The following is a 21,625-nucleotide window of genomic DNA, read 5'->3' as shown; positions in this document are numbered from 1 at the left end:
GTGCCGGTGGGAGATTTTGCGGAGCCCAGGGCAGATTTTTTTCATGGGCCCTATACAAATTAAAGAAGAAAAATACATTTTTTTTCTATTTTACATAACCCCTAAAAAATATTTTATTTTTTATGTACACAATTAAACAAAGTATATTAAATGTACAATTTTCAATTTGGATTTATTTTAACTAATATTTTATTTTATTTTAACTATAAATATTTTTTTGCTTATGCACAGATACATTTTTCGTATTAAAATAAAATATGTATAGATCAAATATTAAGGTACAATTAATACAAATTAACTAACAAAAATTAAAAAAAAAAATCAACATTTTAACATCAAAATTGTTTTTTTCTAGCCTTTGCTGAAGCAAAAATTTCAATCAGCTCATTAAAATCTAATGAGTCACAAATTTCTTGTTCAATCGATAGAGTAGCCAAGCTTGTAAGTTTACACTGTGATAAAGTACTCCTTAAGTAGTTTTTAATTATTTTCAATTTGGAAAAACTCCTTTCCGCACCAGCAGATGTTATTGGAATTGATAGTATTATTCTGAGTGCAATCAAAATATTTGGAAAAGAACCGCAACATTTTTTTAGTACTGTAAGAGCTTGAAAAGCTGTAGTTTCTTCAGAAATCATAGTACAAAAAATAAGTAATTCTTCATAAAGTTCATAACCATCAATATCTTTTAATTCACCATCAGTTAAAACATTTTGTAAATCATGGCAACATTTTCTTAACTCTTCTTTTTTCATGAATTTTATTTTGTTAATCCGATATAAAAAACCAAAGTTATTATTAAACGATTCAAGCTGTGAAAATCTCATATTCACGGAAACGATAGCTTGATCAACAATAGTTAAAAAATAATCTTGGTAAAAAATAGTTTCTTCATTTTTAGATGGTTCATCTTGAGCTTCATATGAAAATATTTTTTTTTTGGTTCGTATACGGGTTTTTTTAAAATCAATAGAAACTCCTATAGCCTCTACCAGTTGTTTTTGCAGATTTAAAACCAGTATTTCTATAGTTATTTAAAAACGATAGTAGCCCACTTAACATACTAGCTGAAATATCTAAATCCATGTTCGGGCTCTGAAGACTTTTGCTTATTGTATTAACTTCTACTAAGATATCATACCAAATAATTATACTTAGAATAAACTCGTAACTACCGATTTCATTTTCTAAAGATTTACATTCACTTCTTATTAAAGAGTCTGACGATGTATTTGATATTTCTTCAAATGCATTTAAAATTTCAGGCATTTGATATCGAATCGCCTTAACGCTTTCAAGGCGGCTCTCCCAGCGAATTTCGGACCATTTCTTCAGTCATAATTTGACAATGCTTATTTATAATATCCCATCTAGAAGTAGATGCGGAAAAAATTGTGTATATTCTTTCAACTGTTCCAAAAAATGTAATAGCTTTAGTTGAACTTTTTGCGATATCGTGAAGTAATAAGTTTAAATTGTGTGATGCACAAGGCGTGAAAAAAGCTCTAGAATTAAGTTGAAGAATACGCGATTGAACACCCTGATACTGCCCAGTCATATTTGCCCCATTATCATAACTTTGACCTCTACAGTTAGATATTTGTATACCATATTCGTTCAGTTTTCCCAAAACAACATTGGCAAGACTTAGTCCAGTAGTGGATTCAACAATTATAAAATCTAAAAAGTATTCTTTTATTTTAGGTACACAAAATTCATCATTTTCGTACATATTTACTGTGCGTATCATTATAGATAGTTGCTCTTGGCGGCTGGTGTCTGGAGTACAATCCATTATTATAGAATAATATTTACATTGTTAAATTTCATTTATGATATTTTTTTTAACCTCATTTGCCATCAAGTTGATTAGCTCATCTTGAATATCATGTCCCAAGTAGTGAGTATGCGTCTCTACATTTTTAATGCGTCGTATATGTTCTATTGTAACCGAATCAAATTTGGATAACATTTCAATCAAACCTAAGAATTCACCATTATTTTTTGTAAATAAAACATCGGATTTCCCACGAAATCCATCATTGTGCTTACTCAAGTACTGAATTATGCATAAAATTCGTTGAAGCATAGCTCTCCAATGGTTTTTTTCTTTTTCAATTTGAGTTAAATGTTGTTGATCTATAGTAGCCAATGACTTTAAACCTATTTTTAAATCATACCATTGCTTTAAAGATAAATAGTGGGGTTTAGAACGTTCATGTTGTAAAAGCTTTTGCGACAAATGCTTCCAATCGTTTACACCTTCCTTGATATTAGTTAAATTACTTTCTGAATTTCCTTGACTAAATAGTACGCAACAAAAACAGAACACTCGATCTTTTATTTTTGAGTACACAAGCCACTGGCGGTCTACAACTTCCCCATTCGCCATACTATGAATATAATATTGTTTTGTGAAGCTTCTTGGATATGGTTTATCATCATTATACGGAAAGTTGTAATTGGTTATTTTAATAGTTCCATGTTTTACAAAATCAGCTCTTAAGTCATTATTTGTATATTCTGGCCACGTTGCCGGCTCATTAAAGTCAAGTATGGAGCTAACGTCCTTAGTAATTTGTTTCTCTAAATCAGTATGAGTATTATACATAGATTTTTCAGACGTATTTTTATCAACATTAAAAATTTTATCTGTATCAATATTATCGGATTCAAAGTTTAATTCATTTTCAATTAAATTATTTTCTATATTTATATGATTATCGGTTTCATCTAATGTGGAAATTACGGTATTTGCTACTTCAATAACTTCGTTTGATCGAATAACATATTTATCGAAAGTGCCACGTTCTTTTTTCTGTAACTCTTCTCTCTGTTGTTTCTTTTTTCTTTTTTCACTTCCACTAATATATTTTCGAAATTTATCACGATCACGGCCGGAAATTTTGGTTTAAAAGAAAAATATTTAATAATAAAAATAAAAAATTTAAAACAACAATCGCATTTCTGATTTCTATCGAAATTATAATTAAATATTCATAAAATTATTCGTAATATAATATATTGGTTACATTTTTTTTTTTTTTGATATGCACTTCATTAAAAACCCAGGCACCACTACAGATGGGACTTGTATTTTTAATATTAAAAACAAATTTATAGTATTAAAAATTATTACATGCCATTTTAGGCGCGGGGCCCCTAAAATGGTGGGGCCCTGTGCAGCTGCCCCTTCTGCCCTGCCCTTCCGCCGGCGCTGTTTGTGCGAATGTGCAATTTACGAATTATAAAACACGTTAAAAATCGTTATAAATGGCAAAATGACGATAGTGTGCACTGACCAAATGATACAATGTAAGTCTACGGTCAGACTAGACCCGGTATCGGCCGAATTAACGTTCGGCCGAACACGGACGAAAAAAATAAAAGTATAAAATTCAATTGTACCCAGTCACATTACATCCGAGAAATTCAGTCGTTTACGGCCGATGTCGGATGAAAAGAATATTTTGTTTTTTTCAATCATGTTCGGCCGATGCCGGGTCCAGTCTGACCATAGACTAATGAGCGAACGCAAGTGTGTGTGCGCGGTGACGCTGCGGTGCGATAACAACTTGCGAAAAAAATTTTCTCGCAGACGGACGCGCGTCATCGCAGCGTTGTCGCTGTTATGTATGCAAGTACATAATTAAATCGTGAGTTTTCGGCCTGGTGCACACTTGCGTTATTTTAACGCGCGGCACCGCGGCGATGACGCCGTATTCAATGCACACCTAGCGGCAAATATACATACCTATATACATATACATAACGTTATGTATACCTATATACATAACGTCATACATACGTACGGTCAGTACGACGTTGGAACGCAAACATAACACTTTTCTTTTGTGCAGTTTTGCAGTTTTCACTTACGTATATTATTATTTACATATATTGTCAGTATGGATTTGACACAAGCGATGGAAATTTATAAAAGAAAACGTATTATTTTTGCGTACCTTGTGTACAAAATGACGATAGTGTGCACTGACCAATATGATACAATGAATTGAGCGACCGCAAGTGAAGGCTGCGGTGCGATAACAACTTGCGACAAAAACTTTGTCGCAGACGGACGCGCGTCACCGCAGCGTTGCCGCTGTGATGTGTGCATTACCCAATTAAATTTTGGGTTTTCCATGCCGCGTTTGCGGTGCCGCAGCGTTGCCGCGCGTTAAAATAACGCAAGTGTGCACCGGGCCTTCCACCCCTCGATTGCGGTGCCGCAGCGTTGCCGCGCGTTAAGATACCGCAAGTGTGCACCGGGCCTAAATATACTGTATATATTATGTAGCGTCTGACGCGTAATCTACAACGCCCGCATGCGCTTTATCTATTCTATGTATAGCTCCTCTTTGTCGTTCTCCCTGTGTTATATCTTTTTTTTCTCTCGTGAAACGAAATCTTAAAACGTTACATTTTTCCCAATTCACTCTCCGAATATCAGAATGCCGCTAAAGAAGTTTCACTTCAAAAATCACAATCGTATAACTCGATACACATTTCTCAATATTCCAGACGACACATTTATTTATTTATTTCTACATATCAAATATTTATTTAAATGTTTATATAATTAATACTCTGTTGTCGAACTAGACACATTTACTATTTGACTCAACGCAAAACTGAGTCTCACATTAACACTCATAAATTACCTCAGAATTTAAAATTTTTTTTTTTCTTCAATAAATGTATTTCATTGTTAAAAAACGAGGGTATAAAAATAAATCTGTGTAAAACAATTGTTTTTTGAGTTAAGGCATTTTTCAATTCATGTAATTTTTATTTAGTCCTTATATAGCCTATTTTTATTCACTCGTTCTCCTATATCGTTGTCTAACATTTAATGCAAGATAGCTAATTCTTGAAAAGGAAACTATGGTCCTAAGTCCACTCGGCGGACGACGATTTAGTTTTTTGCAATTTTTTCCGGTCTTTCTCGGCTTATTTACCATAGTATATTTTCTTTTTGTCATATTGCGTAGTGTTGTTTTATATCACTATTATTCATAGTTATTAAAATTAACATTTTTTTTCCCGACTTATTTGTCTAAATCCGGTTACCCTATCTAACGTGGTTTTTCGACCAAAAATACGCAAATTTGAAAATGTTAAACCTTGAAAATTATCGATTTCACGTAATTTTTTACTACTCGTTAGAAAAAAATAGTTATTTAGTTTTTTGTCAACGAACTAAACACAATATGGTACTCGTCTCGACGCAAAACTGACTTACCCATTAAATTATTAAATTATCCTTATACTCTGAGAAATTTAATTTAAAAAAATTATAATTTAAGAAGTTAAATACATTGATACATAAACTAAGGTTGCCATCTGTCTCGATATATATAGGAATTGCCACCGTTATTGAGCTATTTGTCCCTACGTCTCGACAAAAGACTTAAATATCCCGATTGAATCTTTGCATTGCAATTTCCGCAATTTTTTTTATATTGCATACGAATATGCGGTCGAAAGTAAAAAAAATAAATGAGCTGTTGCGGAACACCTGGCAGATGTGAAACATCGAAACTATTTGGTTTATCAAAGGAAATAAATGTGACAAAAAGTTAAAAAATTATTCTTTATTTACAATATACTCTTATATTAATGTAATACCAAAATTAAAAATTACGTCTGAAACGTATACGTTTAAATCTGCTATAATTCAGCCATTTTATTTTAATAAATTCTGAACAATAAATTTTATTTAATCTTTGGTTTTAGTTTTTGTGACACTAATACTTCAAAATGTACAAATTTAGAACTATTTATAGAACATTTTACATCATGAATATGTCTACTTTTATACTGGTTTGGATGATTTATTTCATTTGTTTTATTTTGCGTTATGCAAGAGATGGATGATTATAATAATAATAACGGCAAGTTATTTGATTTTGGTTTAATTATTATTTATTACGTAAGTAATAATATCTAGTACTTAGTATTCGGTACTAGTATTTAATAAAGATAAAGGGTACCAAGGATCTAAAAACTGTAAAAACTATTAACACAATGTAAAAACATTTTATAAATCAATAGATTTATGCTTATAATGTCATCGACATGTAAACACGTCACATTTTCGACGCGGCGTCGCGGCGTAACCTTCGAAATCACGGGCGGCATAACCTTCGAAACCACGGGCGGCGTTGAAGGTGGTAAATGAGGCAACGCAATGGTGCAACCAGGATTGGTTTTCGGGGAGGGTTGTGAATTTGGAAAAAATAAATATTTTCTGTAGGTGTTTGGTGGGGATAAAGAAGTAAGATTTGGTTAGGTTTATGAATTAAATATTTAAATTACAAATTAAACTGTTTAACTTCTATTTCATATTGTGATATCACAAAAAAAGTATTATACAATCGACTATCGAGAAATCATAGTAGCAAGGTTATTGATGTTTTAAAGTTGAATGGAATGTTACAAAACGTTCCATATCGTCATGTTATTATTGTTATCAATTATAATACGAATAATATTCATATTTCATATCAATCAGCCGTTTCGTGTGTTCAAGATAAACCATTTTTTTCCTACATAGAATTTGTAAAAATCTCAAAAAAATGTCGGGGAGGAGGGGGGTTTACAAACCCAAACCCTACCCCTAGTTGCGCCACTGAGGCAACGTGTTAACTCTTTCCGACATAGTGGTTAGAACTGTTGACCACCAAATTTTTAGTTAGTGTACATTTTCTAAAAATAGAATAGTTTTTTGTCCAATGCATTTTAGATACCATTTACATTTGCCGCCTTGTGTTGAGAACACGGCCTGTAGTACGCAAATTGATAGTGCGGTGAAGGAGTAGGGGATATACTGTAATTGAGTCGACGAGCCACCGCATTATTCGGCCTCACTTTCATACCGCGTCATAAGATGTTTCACATTCAAAAATATTTATTTATAAAGTTTTATACATTGTTCTTCCATGGTGCCACATATCGAGAAGATGTTTAGTGTAGAAAGAGCGGCTGTAGTCAATTTGCACCAAAATTTTCCCAAAAATATTTATACTACATTTTTTGTAATGCAATTGTAATTTACTCCAAAATAAGTATATGTAATTTGTATTACTATCAGGTAGTAAAAAATAGGAATTGTAATTTTCACCAGAAATAGTACCAACATACAAGTTTTTATATATCGAGATATAAGAAGCTAATAACACATAATTTTAGGTTTTAGATTCTGAGCCGTTATTTAATTTATTTACTTACATCGAGGTCTATATGGTACTTCAGTATTGACCACAAAGCTACCTTATAAGAAAAGTCAATAATTTATGATATCTAATAGTATAATAATTTCATTATTTTAAGCAAAAAATATAATTTTAAAACACATAATGCTTTTAAATTATTTATATAAAATATAGATTTTGATAAAGAATGTATATAATCATAATATAAATTCAATATAGTTTTTATTTATAAAATAGCTGAGCTTATACGCAGATTGATTCGGTTTATATAAAAATGATTCCCTATTTCCCTTGACCACACCATTACGCGTGAACGGTTAGACCGATTTCGCTAATTCTTTTTTTTTTTGTGTTTGTTATTATTAGGGGAAGGTTCTTATGAAAGAAAAATTAAGAAAATTGCACGAAATATTAGAAGATTTAAGAATATCTAACCACCATATAAAATTATTTCTAATCTAACATTAGCGATTCAGATAATATAAATTTTTTTTAATGTAACTTTTTGACGTTTGAAATAGAATTGACAGAATGCGTGGTGCAAATATCGTAATTTATTATTGGATACATACTATTGGATCGTAATTTGATTATTTTAAGCTATATGTAGTTTTATAATAAACATAAATATGACGTTATGTACGCGATCTAAATACGGGTGTAGTAAAGGTATCGCGAAGGAGTAGCGCTCTCTCAGTGGTCGTACTATATAGATTACGAGTATTGGAATATGTTTTTATATATTTCGAAGATAAAATTATTTCGGTGTATAGTATAATAGATACTTAATGATTATAACATTGAATATAATAATATATAATATATTTTTCTTATATTGCGAAGATAAAATTAATTTCAAATAGCAATAAGTGTTTTGATTAGAGTATGTCGACGGCACCGTACGGACGTAGCCGATTTTTGACGCGTCGTATCCATTGTGTGGAATTGTATCTAAATATGTAGAATTTATTAACAGTATGTCATTGCAACGGACGCCGACGTATTTAGTATGGAAAGGCCTTTATAGGAATTTATTATGGTAAAAAAAAAAACTCGAATCTATAATAGATTTATTGAAAAATCTAAGGTATATTAGTTTACAATGTATTAAAAAAATAACAATAAATTATCTTACGTTTTATTTTTACAAAATATTATAATAGAGAAGTTAGTATATATATTTGATTGAGAACATTTTTGTGGAAAGTTGAAGTAATATCAGTCTAATTGGAAAAGGTGAAAGTTATTTGTTACGTATAATTCGCTTCTGGCAACTTACATAATCAACCCAATTATTTCACTAAAGATACATTTGAATAGAAGTATAACATAAATAATATTAGTCCATGTAAGGAAATATAGCCTTAAGCTCGCTTCAATTTCTTAATTTACACAGAATATAATACCTGATTCTCACAAGTGTAAATAGTGCAGTCACTTAAAACCTAAGATTCCTTATAAAATTGAAAGAAAGTCTAGAAGTTTAGACCGAGCTAATTAGTGAAATGCAATAGCTTATTGGACTTATAGTTTTTAATTGAATTATGTCCTCCATTGAACAATGGAAACATTTTCTAAAATTAAGTTTATCTATTTTATTTTATTGAGTCTCAATTGATTGACATTGTACTGCAATCGTTGGATAGTTTTATCCAACAATTTAAAATGTTGTGTGAAGATAATCTTAGCGTTAATTATGAACCATAATGATTTTCATAGCTTTTAAAAGAGACCAAGATTTTTTCATTCATATGAGTATAATGATAATTGTTCAATTTATTTATACGAAAACTATTCGACATGAAAAAAACTTGGAAAATATCAAAATTTGTATAAACAAGTCATTAAAATTGTTAGTTTAATAAAAAATACATTTATTATTTTCAAATAATGGTAAAAATGACACATTTTTTTTAAGTCTCACAATAAAAAGTATACATATACTAAATATAAATGCAAAGTCATTATACTTAAGTACATATCATTAACTCATATTAATACCAATTTTTATTTGTCGATTGAAGACAACCATTTAAATTAAATAACAAATATTTTTCATAAACTCAAACAATATGCAATATATCAAATTAAATAATATATTAAACAACTAATTCACAACTACATTCATTCTTTGATGATAATTATTTAGTTGGAAATGGTAAAACATCCCTGACCGCTACAGCAGCAACAAGAGCAGCTCCACGACCACTTCCATCTTCAGACAGCATCAAGTCAAACTGAAAAGATAAAAAAAAAATTGTGAGGTAAGTATCGTATAGATGTGAATACTGTCGCAAAGGGAAATTTTTACATATAAAAATTTAAACATTTCTGCATATCTTGTTGAATAATATTTTTTGGTATACATTGTCGGTTAAAGGGATTGGAGCGAAGCACGTTTTAAGGAGTAATATTTAGGTATTTCGTATAGCAGTTACATTTGGGACGTGTCAATATTTGAGAAGTAAATGAATGTTTAACCGGGTTCACACTATTGCAATTTCTTGCATTATAGACTTGCTTACAATAAATATCAAGCAAGAATACGCATAGTTATACGCAAGTGCATGTTCACATATATGTTTATATTTTTAGTCTTGTATGTATTTAAATATAGTTTAGTTTCAAAAGCAGTGGCGCACACAGAATTTTTTTTCAGGGAGGGTCAAGGTAAAAATATAACACATTTTACAATTAACAAAATTATGTAAATCCTTAATATATTTTGACTTAAATAATAGCATTGATAATAAAATAGACTATTCTATAATCAATGATACTAGGTATTTAATACAACCCCTTAACCCCCCTCCCTGCGTACGCCACTGTTAAAAAGTGATCTGATCGCGAGTATAAATACTGTTTTTTTTTAAATTTTTAACGAGAATATTAAATGAATCCAACAAAAAAAAGGTGTAATTATTGTTTGCGATATGCTTCGTAAAAAAAATCTTAAAAAAGAAGCAAGAAGCTTATAAAATATAATAAAATAATTTATATTAATTATTGTATTAATATTATTATTATTATTATTAAAAAAAATGTTAAAAGTTCATAAAACACAATCACATTGATCACGCAGTTAACTATTCGTGTTCGAGAATAAACTGGCATACAATTACCTAATTGCATACAAATTCTGTCCGACATGTTGGACTGCATGCAAGTTTAAGCATGCAAGAACTTGCATGCGTATTATCAGCGTTAAAATTTGTTCAATTTAGTTCTTGCACGAGTAAAAATAAGCATGCGGGAAAAAGCAATAGTGTGAACCCGGTATTAATGTGTGTAATTCGCTATCGCGTGGTGGTACCCCGCCCGCTTATCAACCGCAATACTATTTCTTAGAACTACAAATTACAATGATAATCAAAATAATGAATAATGGTAAATTAGTCTACATTATCTATAAACCATTTGTTTTCAATTAAATATTTAAAACAATCCAAAGATCTAAACTAGTGATGGGCATAACCGAATAATTCGGACTACATATTATATTATATTACTATATTATATTACATGTCCGACCTCTATAATAAACAGTTTTATAGTCGATTCCCGGAAAAATACAAATTAAATTGTGGACGAATGTAAGTTCCTACACAGTAAAAACTAGGTACGTATGTTAATTCCTACACGGTAGCAAAATGTACATATGTAAGTTCTTACACGGTAAAAACTAGGTAAAAAAAAAAAAATAATATACACAACGCCACGTACTTTCATTGTTTTTTAGATGTATGATGTGTAAAAAATGTAAAACCAGCAGTTGTTTGCCTTTTTCACTCAACACGAATGATATATTCTCGTTCATGGTGACAGATATACGGACACACGTGTATACGGACACACGGATGATTCGAACTTTACTCACAATACTTTTAAGCTAGTTGTACATTTTACGGTGTATGGTTATAACAAATTATAAGATTATCAAACCAAAATCAAGTTCTGTATCATTTTTATCCGTAATGAAAAGTCGTAATAATAAGATGTTATTTATGATATTTTATCTTTTCTACGACGCGCCGAGTCGGGATACTATTATGAACCTGTAGCTTGTTGTATTTTTCCGTAATTTCGTATGTTTTCAGATACATTAATATACTATACTCTATATATATACTATACTGTACAATACTCTAATATAGTATTAGTATTTGAATGTTTCAACATTTCAATAAGAAATAACCCAACACAACGATACGCCTGTTAATGCTGTGGTACTTATACATTGTTTTTTTGAAGATTTTTATATATATATTTAATTTTTTCCGCCATGAGGAAATAACATACGTACCTAGTTTTAACCGTGTAGGAACTTACATATTTCCGTGTAGGAACTAACGTATGTAATTGTTTACCTGCTACTTTTGTGCAGGAACTTACTATTCCCCTAAGTCATGGGCTATTAGAGTGAGCAGGTACCTACGCGCATGCACATGTCAAACATTGTTTTTCGTATAAAATTACAACTACTTTTTTTTTACGAAAAATATTGCTGGCGATTTCAATCACTATGCTCAATAGGATGCTCCGATGTTAATTTTGAAAACAGATTTTGATTATCTGCTATATTTACTATGCTTTTGCAGTCTCATTTTTTTTAAATTCAATCTCAATATATTTAAATTTGAATTGTAAATATGATCTATTTTTGCCTTTTTTTTTCGAGTCATTTTCTGAGTAAAAAAAAAAAAAAAAATTAAATAAAAAATAAGATTATTAAAGCATAGATAATTAGATGAATAATCCAAATCTTTTTTCAAAATTGAACATCTCACTGAGAGTAGTGATTGAAGTCGAAAGCTGTATTTCCGAACGAAAATTGATCATGCTTCAGCCCCCTCAACGAAGAACGAGGGACCACTAACAATAGTGATATAAAAATAAGAATGAAAATTATAATAACAATTGTGCCCAAACTTCACCTAGTTTGGCTACTACTTGGAACACCTTTTATCTATACAAATAACCAATCAAGCTCAGAGGCGGATTTTTCTTTTTTTACGGTTATAGGCACTAACAATTTGCCGCCCTTATAATAGGCGAAGAAGTTATATAACCCCTTCCGAAATACCTAATCTAAATATTAAATATATAAACGTATGTACCTACTTCCATTTGAATTTTTAGATTATTTTTTTCGCTTTTATTAATTAGTCTACTTTGAAAAAATATCAATGGGCATCCCCCAAATTTTAATAAAAACAGGTTTTCATAATAACAGCATAGAATTATTAATACACAGTCGAATTAGTAATATAGTGTAGCAGTAAGGGTATTTATTTTTCTCCGAAATTCTAACGATAACATATTAACAAAATGCACCCATTATTACTTGTATACAATTATTTTTCGTAAATATAAAGTAGATAATTTTCCATTTTTTTTTTGCTTACATTTGATGTTTTCTAATAAAACACTACAAAATTAGCCGTTCCCAAATTTTGCCACCCTAGGCAGCTGCCTACAGTGCCTAATGGAAAATCCGCCTCTGATCAAGCTGGGCGGTGACCGCTCTGACAACGGCGGTGAATACGACACGGAAAGAAACAGAGTTTGATCAGTAGGGGGAGGTCTCTGTGGTCAGATCGGTATACTGTAATCTTTTATGACATATGACATATACAGTCATCTGTAATAACCACAGAGCTCATACAAATCGGATGAATACTTATAAACTAAACTTAAACTACGTGACGATAAATGGTAAAGAACGTGAAGTTCTAGGTGACCTGGGTGGTCTCACACATACCACGCCTGAGTGCTGGCAGTCTTACACGTCCAAGGAAACAATAACAATCACGGATGGATAATGACACTTACGATGATGAATGGAACGAAATACATACAACATTAATAACTCACAGGACACACAATGTAGTAAATAAGTTCTGGTAACTTGGTGGTTGCTGATATTTGTTGGTTTGTATTGTTTAAATTAAATAAAACACACATAAGGGAACTTTAAAATTGCATCGAAGGCGAGAAAGAGAATAAATAATAGTAAGCAGTTGCCCGCAAGGGCAGATAAATATAATAATAAGTATCGCTGCATTGCGAGTACAGTAAAGGAATAAATGTAAAATAAGTATTAATGACTAAGCGAACAACAATCGACAACAGATAGATTCCAGGAAAAAAAGGCCAATATACAAAAAAAAAGAAAAGAAAAAAGATTACAAAATTGTAATTTGGTCGATAACCTTACAATATTATAATTAATTTAGATTGACAGCAGGGGCGGATCTAGGGGGGGGTTCAGGGGGTCAGTTGACCCAAAGTTAATATTTGTTGACAAAATTGGCCTCTTAGAAATTTTTTTCTCTTTTTAGACCTTGATTTGAACTCTTGGACAGTTGACCCATTGTAGTTACTTGAAAAATGAATGCCATATATATTCAAAATTTAAAATTTTTCAATTCATAATTTATATTTTAAATTATATTGTTTTAGTAAAAAGTTAAGTAAATCATATTTTATTCCGTACGTTTGATGCGCAGATCAAATTAGATTATATTTATTAATCGTAAATAGGTCATTATCACTAGTTCTAAAATGTAATATAAATATACTTATACAGTTTTATGAGCATATTGTGTTTTTTTTTTTTTTACAAGGTGTTAATTTCTAATTCAGTTTCATCCCAAATAAATGGTTTTTTGAAATGGCTTGATCCACAGTTCCCCGACTTTGGATCCGCCCCTGATTGACAATAAGATTCACAAATACAATAAAATAGGGAAAAAAACATAAGAAACGGATCGGCGTCACCGTGCAGATTAGCTTATCGCCAGTCTCATCGATTACAGTCGGTGCCAACATACATTGACTGTGTATTGAGAGACATTTATACTTAGGAATTTAATTAAAAAATACATATCATATGGTAAGGTATTTTATTATATTTGATCATGTACTACCATTATATTCTTATTTTTACGACTTACTAATTTTGGTTAGGTCGTTAACTCGTGATTTACATTTAAGTTAAGACTCAGTGGGTCACTAGTTCATTATAATATACATTAAACAAATCGTTAAGTATTACTGCGTAATAATAGTCTTGTACACTCACTTTAATGTCGGATTTGGTGAGTGATTTGATTTTTTCGACCATAAGTTGGTGGAAGAATGGATGGTAACGGTAAACAGAACCATCGACGCCAATAGTAACTGATTTTTCGTCCATTTTATTAAGTAATACGGCTAGACCAGCGGAAACCAAATATGCTGAACGCTTGGATACGCATTCACAAATATATCTTATGTTAGCACAATCGACCAAGGACGGGTTTTTGATGCCCATTAAGTCTAGGACCTTCAACGTCTCCTTGTAGTTAGCTTTATCACTGCACGGAAACATGTAATATCTTACATTATATTGCGTAACTGAACATTGAAACGTTTATACTAATAGGTACAAATTCTAAGAAAACATAACACATCGTTATTATCCATTCACGTTACCTTTCAATATCCGATATGTAAGAAGTGCAGAAAGCATTCTTGGTCTTCATTTGTTCGGACAGCTGTCCATTGAATAGTTTTTTTCTGATTTGTAAAATCTACTACAACTAACCTTACGATCTCACCCATATACATACCACTAATCATTTTCTCAAATCTAAAATATATAAATCCCCTAATAAATAAATACGAGACAAATAATTGACGTAAATATTTGCATATGCTCAATTGCGCACACATACCTCTGTTGACCTGGGTTTAACGAATCTTCGTCGATTTCCCGATCGTATTTCGTGCGGACAGCGTCTAATTTTCCGTCATCTCCAAATGCACCCCACTCTGTGTTAATGATTACATATGGTTTCGATTGATCGCCGTCGAAAAGTTCAACGTTTTCGATTTTTTCAATGTAGCATGCATTGCATCCTGTTCCTTGAATCAGAAAACTAATGTTTAAAACAAAAATATGACAACAAAATACCCTGTCCATTAAAAATAAATAATAAACGTTAACATTTATGAATTTAATTTTCCAAAATAGTTTGTATAAAGTTTATTTAAATGAATTAACTAGATAAATATGCACATTCAATTCTTTATGATTAATTTAATTGCATAAAATATTATATTAAAAATGAATAGTTAAAAACAATAAGAGAAATGGTAAAAATTTGCCAATTTTATTGTGTAATCAACCAATAAACAAAAAATCTCATTTAATGTACTTCAACATAATCTTACTACTAAATCTATCTACTAAGTTCTATATACTGAACATACCAACTATAAGTCCAATCCTAGTGTTTGGGTTCTTCCAAGCACATGACATAATAGTGCCCGTTGTGTCGTTCAATATTCCACATACATCAATTTCAACATCCTAATTTTCATCAAAATAAACCTTCTATTACTTTTATTAGTATGTTATTATAGACAGATATATCCTCAATATAAATTTAAAGTGTTAATTAATTAACTATAAACTAATATAGTATGAGACCATCATCATAAACTCAAGAAAAATCTTATGATAATATATTATACCGATTACCAATAAAAAATAGCAAAAATTTCAATTGGCCGACAATAAACAACTTTTGTATAAGGACAATACATACTTCATGTTTTTAAAATAATTATAGAACATTCATGTACATTTTATTTATACTACACAAACACCTGTTTAAAAGTAAGTACCAAGATATAATATTATACTATTAAAACACTTATAGAACATTAATATTAATTAATATTATTTTGTGTCTTATACATCAAAGTAACCCTAAATAAACAGCATATATTTAGAAACTAAGTACCTAGTTTTAACTATTAAATAATTTTGAGGAACATATACAGTGAAACCTCTGAATAGTGAACACTTCCGGTCACTAACATTTTGTATGTTATTCGGAGGTTTCCATTATTCAGAGGGGATACTTTTGAAATTTATTTATATAATAATGTAGTATGTATATATGTATGTATGTATGTATAATGTTATTAGTAATTAGAACTGCTCTTTACTTCTATTGACGAAATAAAATGACTTATGCTCTTTATACCAAACAAAGCATTCAAAGAGTCGTAATCTTAAAGTCCCATAATGAGTTAATTATCGTAATTACATTATTACGAGAGTACATACGAATTTGAATACGTATTATTTTCAAATATATTTAAATAGTGTCCGTTATTCGGAGGTTTTCCCATTGAAAAGAAGTGAAAATGTCTTCGTTCCCCAAAAAACGTCCGCTATTAGGAGGTGTTTGTTAGTGGAGGCTTCACTGTATAATTTAAAACTACTGTTAAATATTCAGACCTAAATTACTTAAATTATAATATGTTTTTAAATGTACTGATGATTTTGTAATATATATTTAAGGAAAAGTATCTCTTATTATAGAGTTGACAGATTAACATTATAATAACATGAGATATTTGAAATAATATGACCATTATTGACCTTCCTCCTTTTTATGGCTTCTTTAAGAAGCCTTACAACATCTTCATTGACTACTCCAGAGCAGTTAAATCCTTTAGTCCAACTGCATAAATAACCTTTGGTAAGTCCTGCTTGTCTGAGAGGGAAACTAAATGTAAAGCCTAATGGTAATGGCTTGTTCGGGTCCAAATTGTACTTATTTACGAATTCTGCCAGACATTTGGCAATATGGTCAAATAACTAAAAAAAAAAAAATCCTTTTTTGAGTATCAACAGATGTAAGTAATTAATAAGATGATTATATTTAATCACTTCAGAGCCCTTGCCGGTCTGGATATGAGCAGGAACTTTAAAAATATCAGATTTCATATGAAAGTAATTATTTTCCCCCATTTCAATCAACAATACGCGAAAATTGGTACCACCCAAGTCCAAAGCTAAAAACTTTCCTCTTTCTGAAAAATAAAATAAAATAAATAATTGTTGTTAACGTATTTGTTTAATCAAATTACCAACAAAATGTATTTACCTGTACCATTGGGCATATCTTGTACATAAGTGACATAGCATTTGACTATAGAGTTTGGATAAGTTTCTTTGCGTAGACCATTCTTGATGGCGACATCCATATCTTTCATCAAAGTGGTCAGTTGTTCATTAGATAGAAGTAGCGATTTGCAATCATCTTCGATCTATTTATGCAAAATGATAGTTCAAAAGTTTAAATGACAATGCTATTTCATTTTGCACCTATCTGAGTCACCCATAAACTTATAAATTTTGAAGAATCGAAAACTGAACTACTAGAATGTATAAATATGTTAAATATAGTTGAGGGTATTTAAAAAAAATTGGCTAATTTATCAAACTGATAAAAGGAATCAGTGAACATTTCAAGTTACTTAGATTATTACTTTTTTTTAGAGTGAAAACTAAAATTCGATTATATCAGAAATAAGTATGCGGTCAATTTTTCCATAATTATTTATTTATTTTGCAATATTTCGTCAAATGTTCGCAATTAAGAAAAATGTTAAGAAATTTATAAAATGAAATACTCTCTTTAAGTATCAAATAGACAACATTTCCAATCAGAAATTTCATATGATTGTGATGATATGAGTAACTATTCTGGTCAAAATCATCTACAAAGGTAAAAAAAATAGTTCATGAAAAAATATTAGGTGATACCAAATTTGAATCTCGATTCCGGTTGAAATTCTTTGTAATATTTTCTATTTTTCTTAATTTTTCAAAAAACTATATTGATATAATTATATTGAATAATTAACTCACATTAGATTTCATTGATTCAAATATAGTGAAACCTCGATAACCCGAATCGGTTGGGGACAAAAAAAAAAACTCGAGTTATTGAAAATTCGACTTATGGAAAACCTCGATAACTCGAATCGGTAAAAAAAAATTCGAGTTACTGAAAATATTTTTTTATATAAAACACAAAGAGTTAATTTTATAATCTTATTTATTTATATATTTACTAATAAATTTATAATGTATGTAAGTATGTATATTGTATTAAAATTTTTAAAAAGGTATAAAGTAATAAATATGTATAATATGTATATATACATACATTGTATATGTATAAATTGTATGTTATAAAGAAAATATAATGATTAAAGTAAAACTATTTTTTAAAGATATTTCTAATTGTTTTTTGTTTTTTGATCTATCTGTAAAGTTTTCAATAACGTTTAGCGCGGAAAAAAACTCATCTCCAATTTCTGGTTGTTCTTGAATGTACTTACGGACAACCTGTAAATTATCTAATACCTGGGCAAGAGTAGTTTTAGGCAATTCCTCATCTTCATCAATATCCGACTCTTGTGACAGCATTATATTAAATATTGACGTATACATTTCGTAGTTCAATCGACGTATAATTTTACCAATAATAAATGTACAATAAATGTAGTAAGTAAACGTAATTTATCGGAGATATAGACATTAAATCGTATTATATCGTTGAATTTATAACTATACCTTTTAAGCATTAGGAAAAGATTAGATTGATAATATTAATCAGTTTTCGATTACGATTACCGTTATTTATAATAATACACTTGATTATTTGACCTTTGTGTTATCAAGGTATGTACGTGTTATGTATATATATATATATTATTATATAAATTCGAGTTATAAGCCAAAATTCGACTAAAAATATTTCGACTTATAGAGAAATTCGAGTTAGCGAAATTCGAATTATCGAGAAAACTTATCACACATATCATATATTGAAAGGCCGGGGCCAAGGCATTCCTTCGAGTTATCGAGGTTTTACTATAGTTAAAATAAATTGATTTGATAGCCGGTGATGACGATTAGTAGCGTGAAATATGGGTAGATATTGTAAATTATTATAATGTATAGCAAACTCAGCGCTGCGAAAATTGTAAATATTTTTAAAAAATGTTCGTCAGGAGCCCGAACACAAATGTAAAATTTGTAAATTCTGTAAAATTCTTTTTTTTATTATTTTAAGTAAACATAGTAAACGAATAAACGTTATGGTTAACTGTTTTTAATTGCTACGGGCATTTTTTATAAAGAATGTGTTTCTATTTAATTTCTCTAGTGTTATATAGAAGCACGCGCGTACTCATTACTCATTTCTTGATAATACATTTTACAAGTGTATTTTTTATTTTTTACGCCGTCTCTACGGTATGATATCTTCCTTAATACATTATATTGCCGAACGCGCGCGGTAAAGGTCAAATCGGTCTCCAAAGCAAGGACACACATAACAGATTAACATTATAACGTAATGACCGGAAAAAGCAATGCTTACAGAACGTGGCAAGGTGACCTTTGGTAAGTAAAAAGCAAAAATATTTGTATGATCAAAGGTCAGTGATATAAAAAGAATACATCGCCAAACAAATATGAAGAACATAATGGAAAGAAGAAGTTACGTAAAAAAAAGGTTATATTATAATTATGTTACGAGAGCGTAATTGGTGTTTTTAGTTTACGTTGTTGGAAAAAAAAAGGTAAATCCAATGGGACTGTGAGAACGGATTTTTTCGAAAAAATCGATGAATATGAGGGGATTAGACACGCGAAAAAAGCAGAATGAATGGGTCATAAAAGATTTTTATATGTTACGAGAAGGTAATACTTGACTTTTACGTAATGTTAAAAAAAACTGATAAAATCTAATAAGATCGGGAGGAGAAACGGCGGTGGTAGATTTCGAAAACTTGATTTACCCAAGTGATTGGAAGCAGAGGGAAAAGTCATCACAACAATTTATTATAAAGAAGCGTAGCATAGTATATGTAACATATGTATTCGGCGACATTTGTGTTATTCACAGCAAAAACTACCTATAAGGAAAGAGAGAAAAAAGGGAGAAAGAGGAAGACAGAGACAGAGTGAGAGAGAAAGAGATCAAGAAAACGATAAACATTTAACCCATTTTAAAAGACCAATAATGAAAACTTACTGTTATTTTTTCGGCAGAAGAAGACGAATTTTTTTCTGTATACATCCGGTACAAATAGCGCAGGATAAGTTGGATACACATGTCTGACTAGTGTTTTTGACGATTATTTTTGATAGATGCGATGTGATGCGATGCACGTGTGCCGTGTAGGTATGTGCGCATGAACTATGACGTACTGCACACCGGCCAACCGGTTCATTAGAATAGCTAATAAAATGAACCATTTGACCCAAGATATAGTATAGCCCGGTCAGATTTTAAATACCATTTTTTTTTTTTTATTGTACCGAGTGGTTGCATTGATCATCGGATCGTACTAAAGCATCACTTTTCTAAATGAAGTGTAATATCTAAAGCCTATTATCAATTATCATTAAAATAAACAAAATAATTCATACGATTATATTATATATTTTATACTATATTACTACATATATTATATTACTTATTTTTTTCAATACGGCTCGCTGAGGAAAAGGATTTTGCATTTTATAATAATATTAAAATCTATAAATATTTATTAATCTTTATAATGCTGATGATTTATTTCTTATATATTTTACTTACTCTTATCATATGTACTACAATATACCTGCTACCATTTTAATTTTAAGTTAATACACAAAACACAATATAATAGTGATGGGAATTTTCGTCACCTAGGTGAACCGTTCAGTCGTTCATCGTTCAATTTAATCACAAATCGATCGATCAATGACGAATTGTACGTTCGTTTATAAGGCCGTTTATTAAATTGAACTAGTTCATCGTTCATTATTAAGAAGTCGTTCGTTCGTTTTTACTTCAATGAACTTCGTTTATTTTTATCAATCATTCTTATCAATGAACGAAATGTAATGAATATCGTTCAGCGAACGAGATTATTTGTTGCTTTGATAAAATGAACGATGAACGATTTAAAAGTGAACTAGTTCACACAAACAATATACAATTGCATCAAACTCTGCTCTAGTGATGGTAAACTGCTAATGCTATTTTCTTAAAATCACCTAAATGTTGTTATTTTAATGTATGTTGCTAATAGCAGGTTTATCACAGAATAGATTAAATAATAATAGCAGCATAATGGGTAATAGATAATTTTCTATAATTTTGCAAGACTATATAACTTATTTTCTAAATTAAATAAATGAGTTAAATGAAATAAAATAAGATAGTAATACGCTAATATCATATAATATTTAAGATAAATAGTAAATACCTATTTATAAACACTAGAATACTAGGTAGAATACTACATTAAATCTTAATAGAAATGAAAATCAAATACAAAACTTATACCTTATTCAGATGTTCTTACTAAACTCTACTCTGCAGTGAAGTATTAGTGATGTTCTATAATATATTAAATATTATAATAATAAAAATGAGTTTGAACAGAAAAATAAGTAGTGTTTGGTTACATTTTTTCTGTGATTGATGATTCTACTTTTACTAAATGTGACATTTGTAAACAAAAATGCACATTTAAAACTAGTGTAACCAATTTAAAAA

At 30.0% G+C, this 21,625-nt stretch overlaps 3 protein-coding genes across 3 annotated transcripts; all 3 read right to left on the bottom strand.

Moving 5' to 3' along the window:
* Positions 1–335: 335 nt before the first annotated feature.
* Positions 336–1,269, bottom strand: LOC112685305 (zinc finger MYM-type protein 1-like). Its single transcript, XM_025557145.1, has 2 exons — positions 1,065–1,269; positions 336–988 (listed from the first exon to the last, which is right to left on the bottom strand). Exons 1-2 carry the CDS (start codon positions 1,267–1,269, stop codon positions 336–338), a joined length of 858 nt encoding a protein of 285 aa, XP_025412930.1.
* A 480-nt stretch (positions 1,270–1,749) lies between these two features.
* Positions 1,750–3,146, bottom strand: LOC112685304 (zinc finger MYM-type protein 5-like). Its single transcript, XM_025557144.1, has 3 exons — positions 3,140–3,146; positions 1,850–2,733; positions 1,750–1,779 (listed from the first exon to the last, which is right to left on the bottom strand). The coding sequence occupies exons 1-3, from the start codon at positions 3,144–3,146 to the stop codon at positions 1,750–1,752; spliced, it is 921 nt and encodes a 306-aa protein (XP_025412929.1).
* A 6,189-nt stretch (positions 3,147–9,335) lies between these two features.
* LOC112685284 (hexokinase type 2-like) lies at positions 9,336–20,331 on the bottom strand. The gene is given in 10 exon segments (XM_025557126.1): positions 9,336–9,454; positions 14,302–14,575; positions 14,694–14,788; positions 14,790–14,850; positions 14,936–15,125; positions 15,474–15,573; positions 16,657–16,875; positions 16,948–17,090; positions 17,165–17,327; positions 20,111–20,331. Coding segments are annotated over 10 exon segments (1,422 nt in total). The 5' UTR covers positions 20,192–20,331; the 3' UTR covers positions 9,336–9,358.
* Between the last annotated feature and the right edge of the window lie 1,294 nt (positions 20,332–21,625).

This window comes from Sipha flava, unplaced genomic scaffold (assembly GCF_003268045.1).
Source record: "Sipha flava isolate LNK unplaced genomic scaffold, YSA_version1 272_pilon_pilon, whole genome shotgun sequence".
Taxonomy (NCBI): domain Eukaryota; kingdom Metazoa; phylum Arthropoda; class Insecta; order Hemiptera; family Aphididae; genus Sipha; species Sipha flava.
The sequence above is the reverse complement of the archived record's forward strand: the minus strand, read 5'-3'. Positions and strand labels throughout refer to the sequence as shown.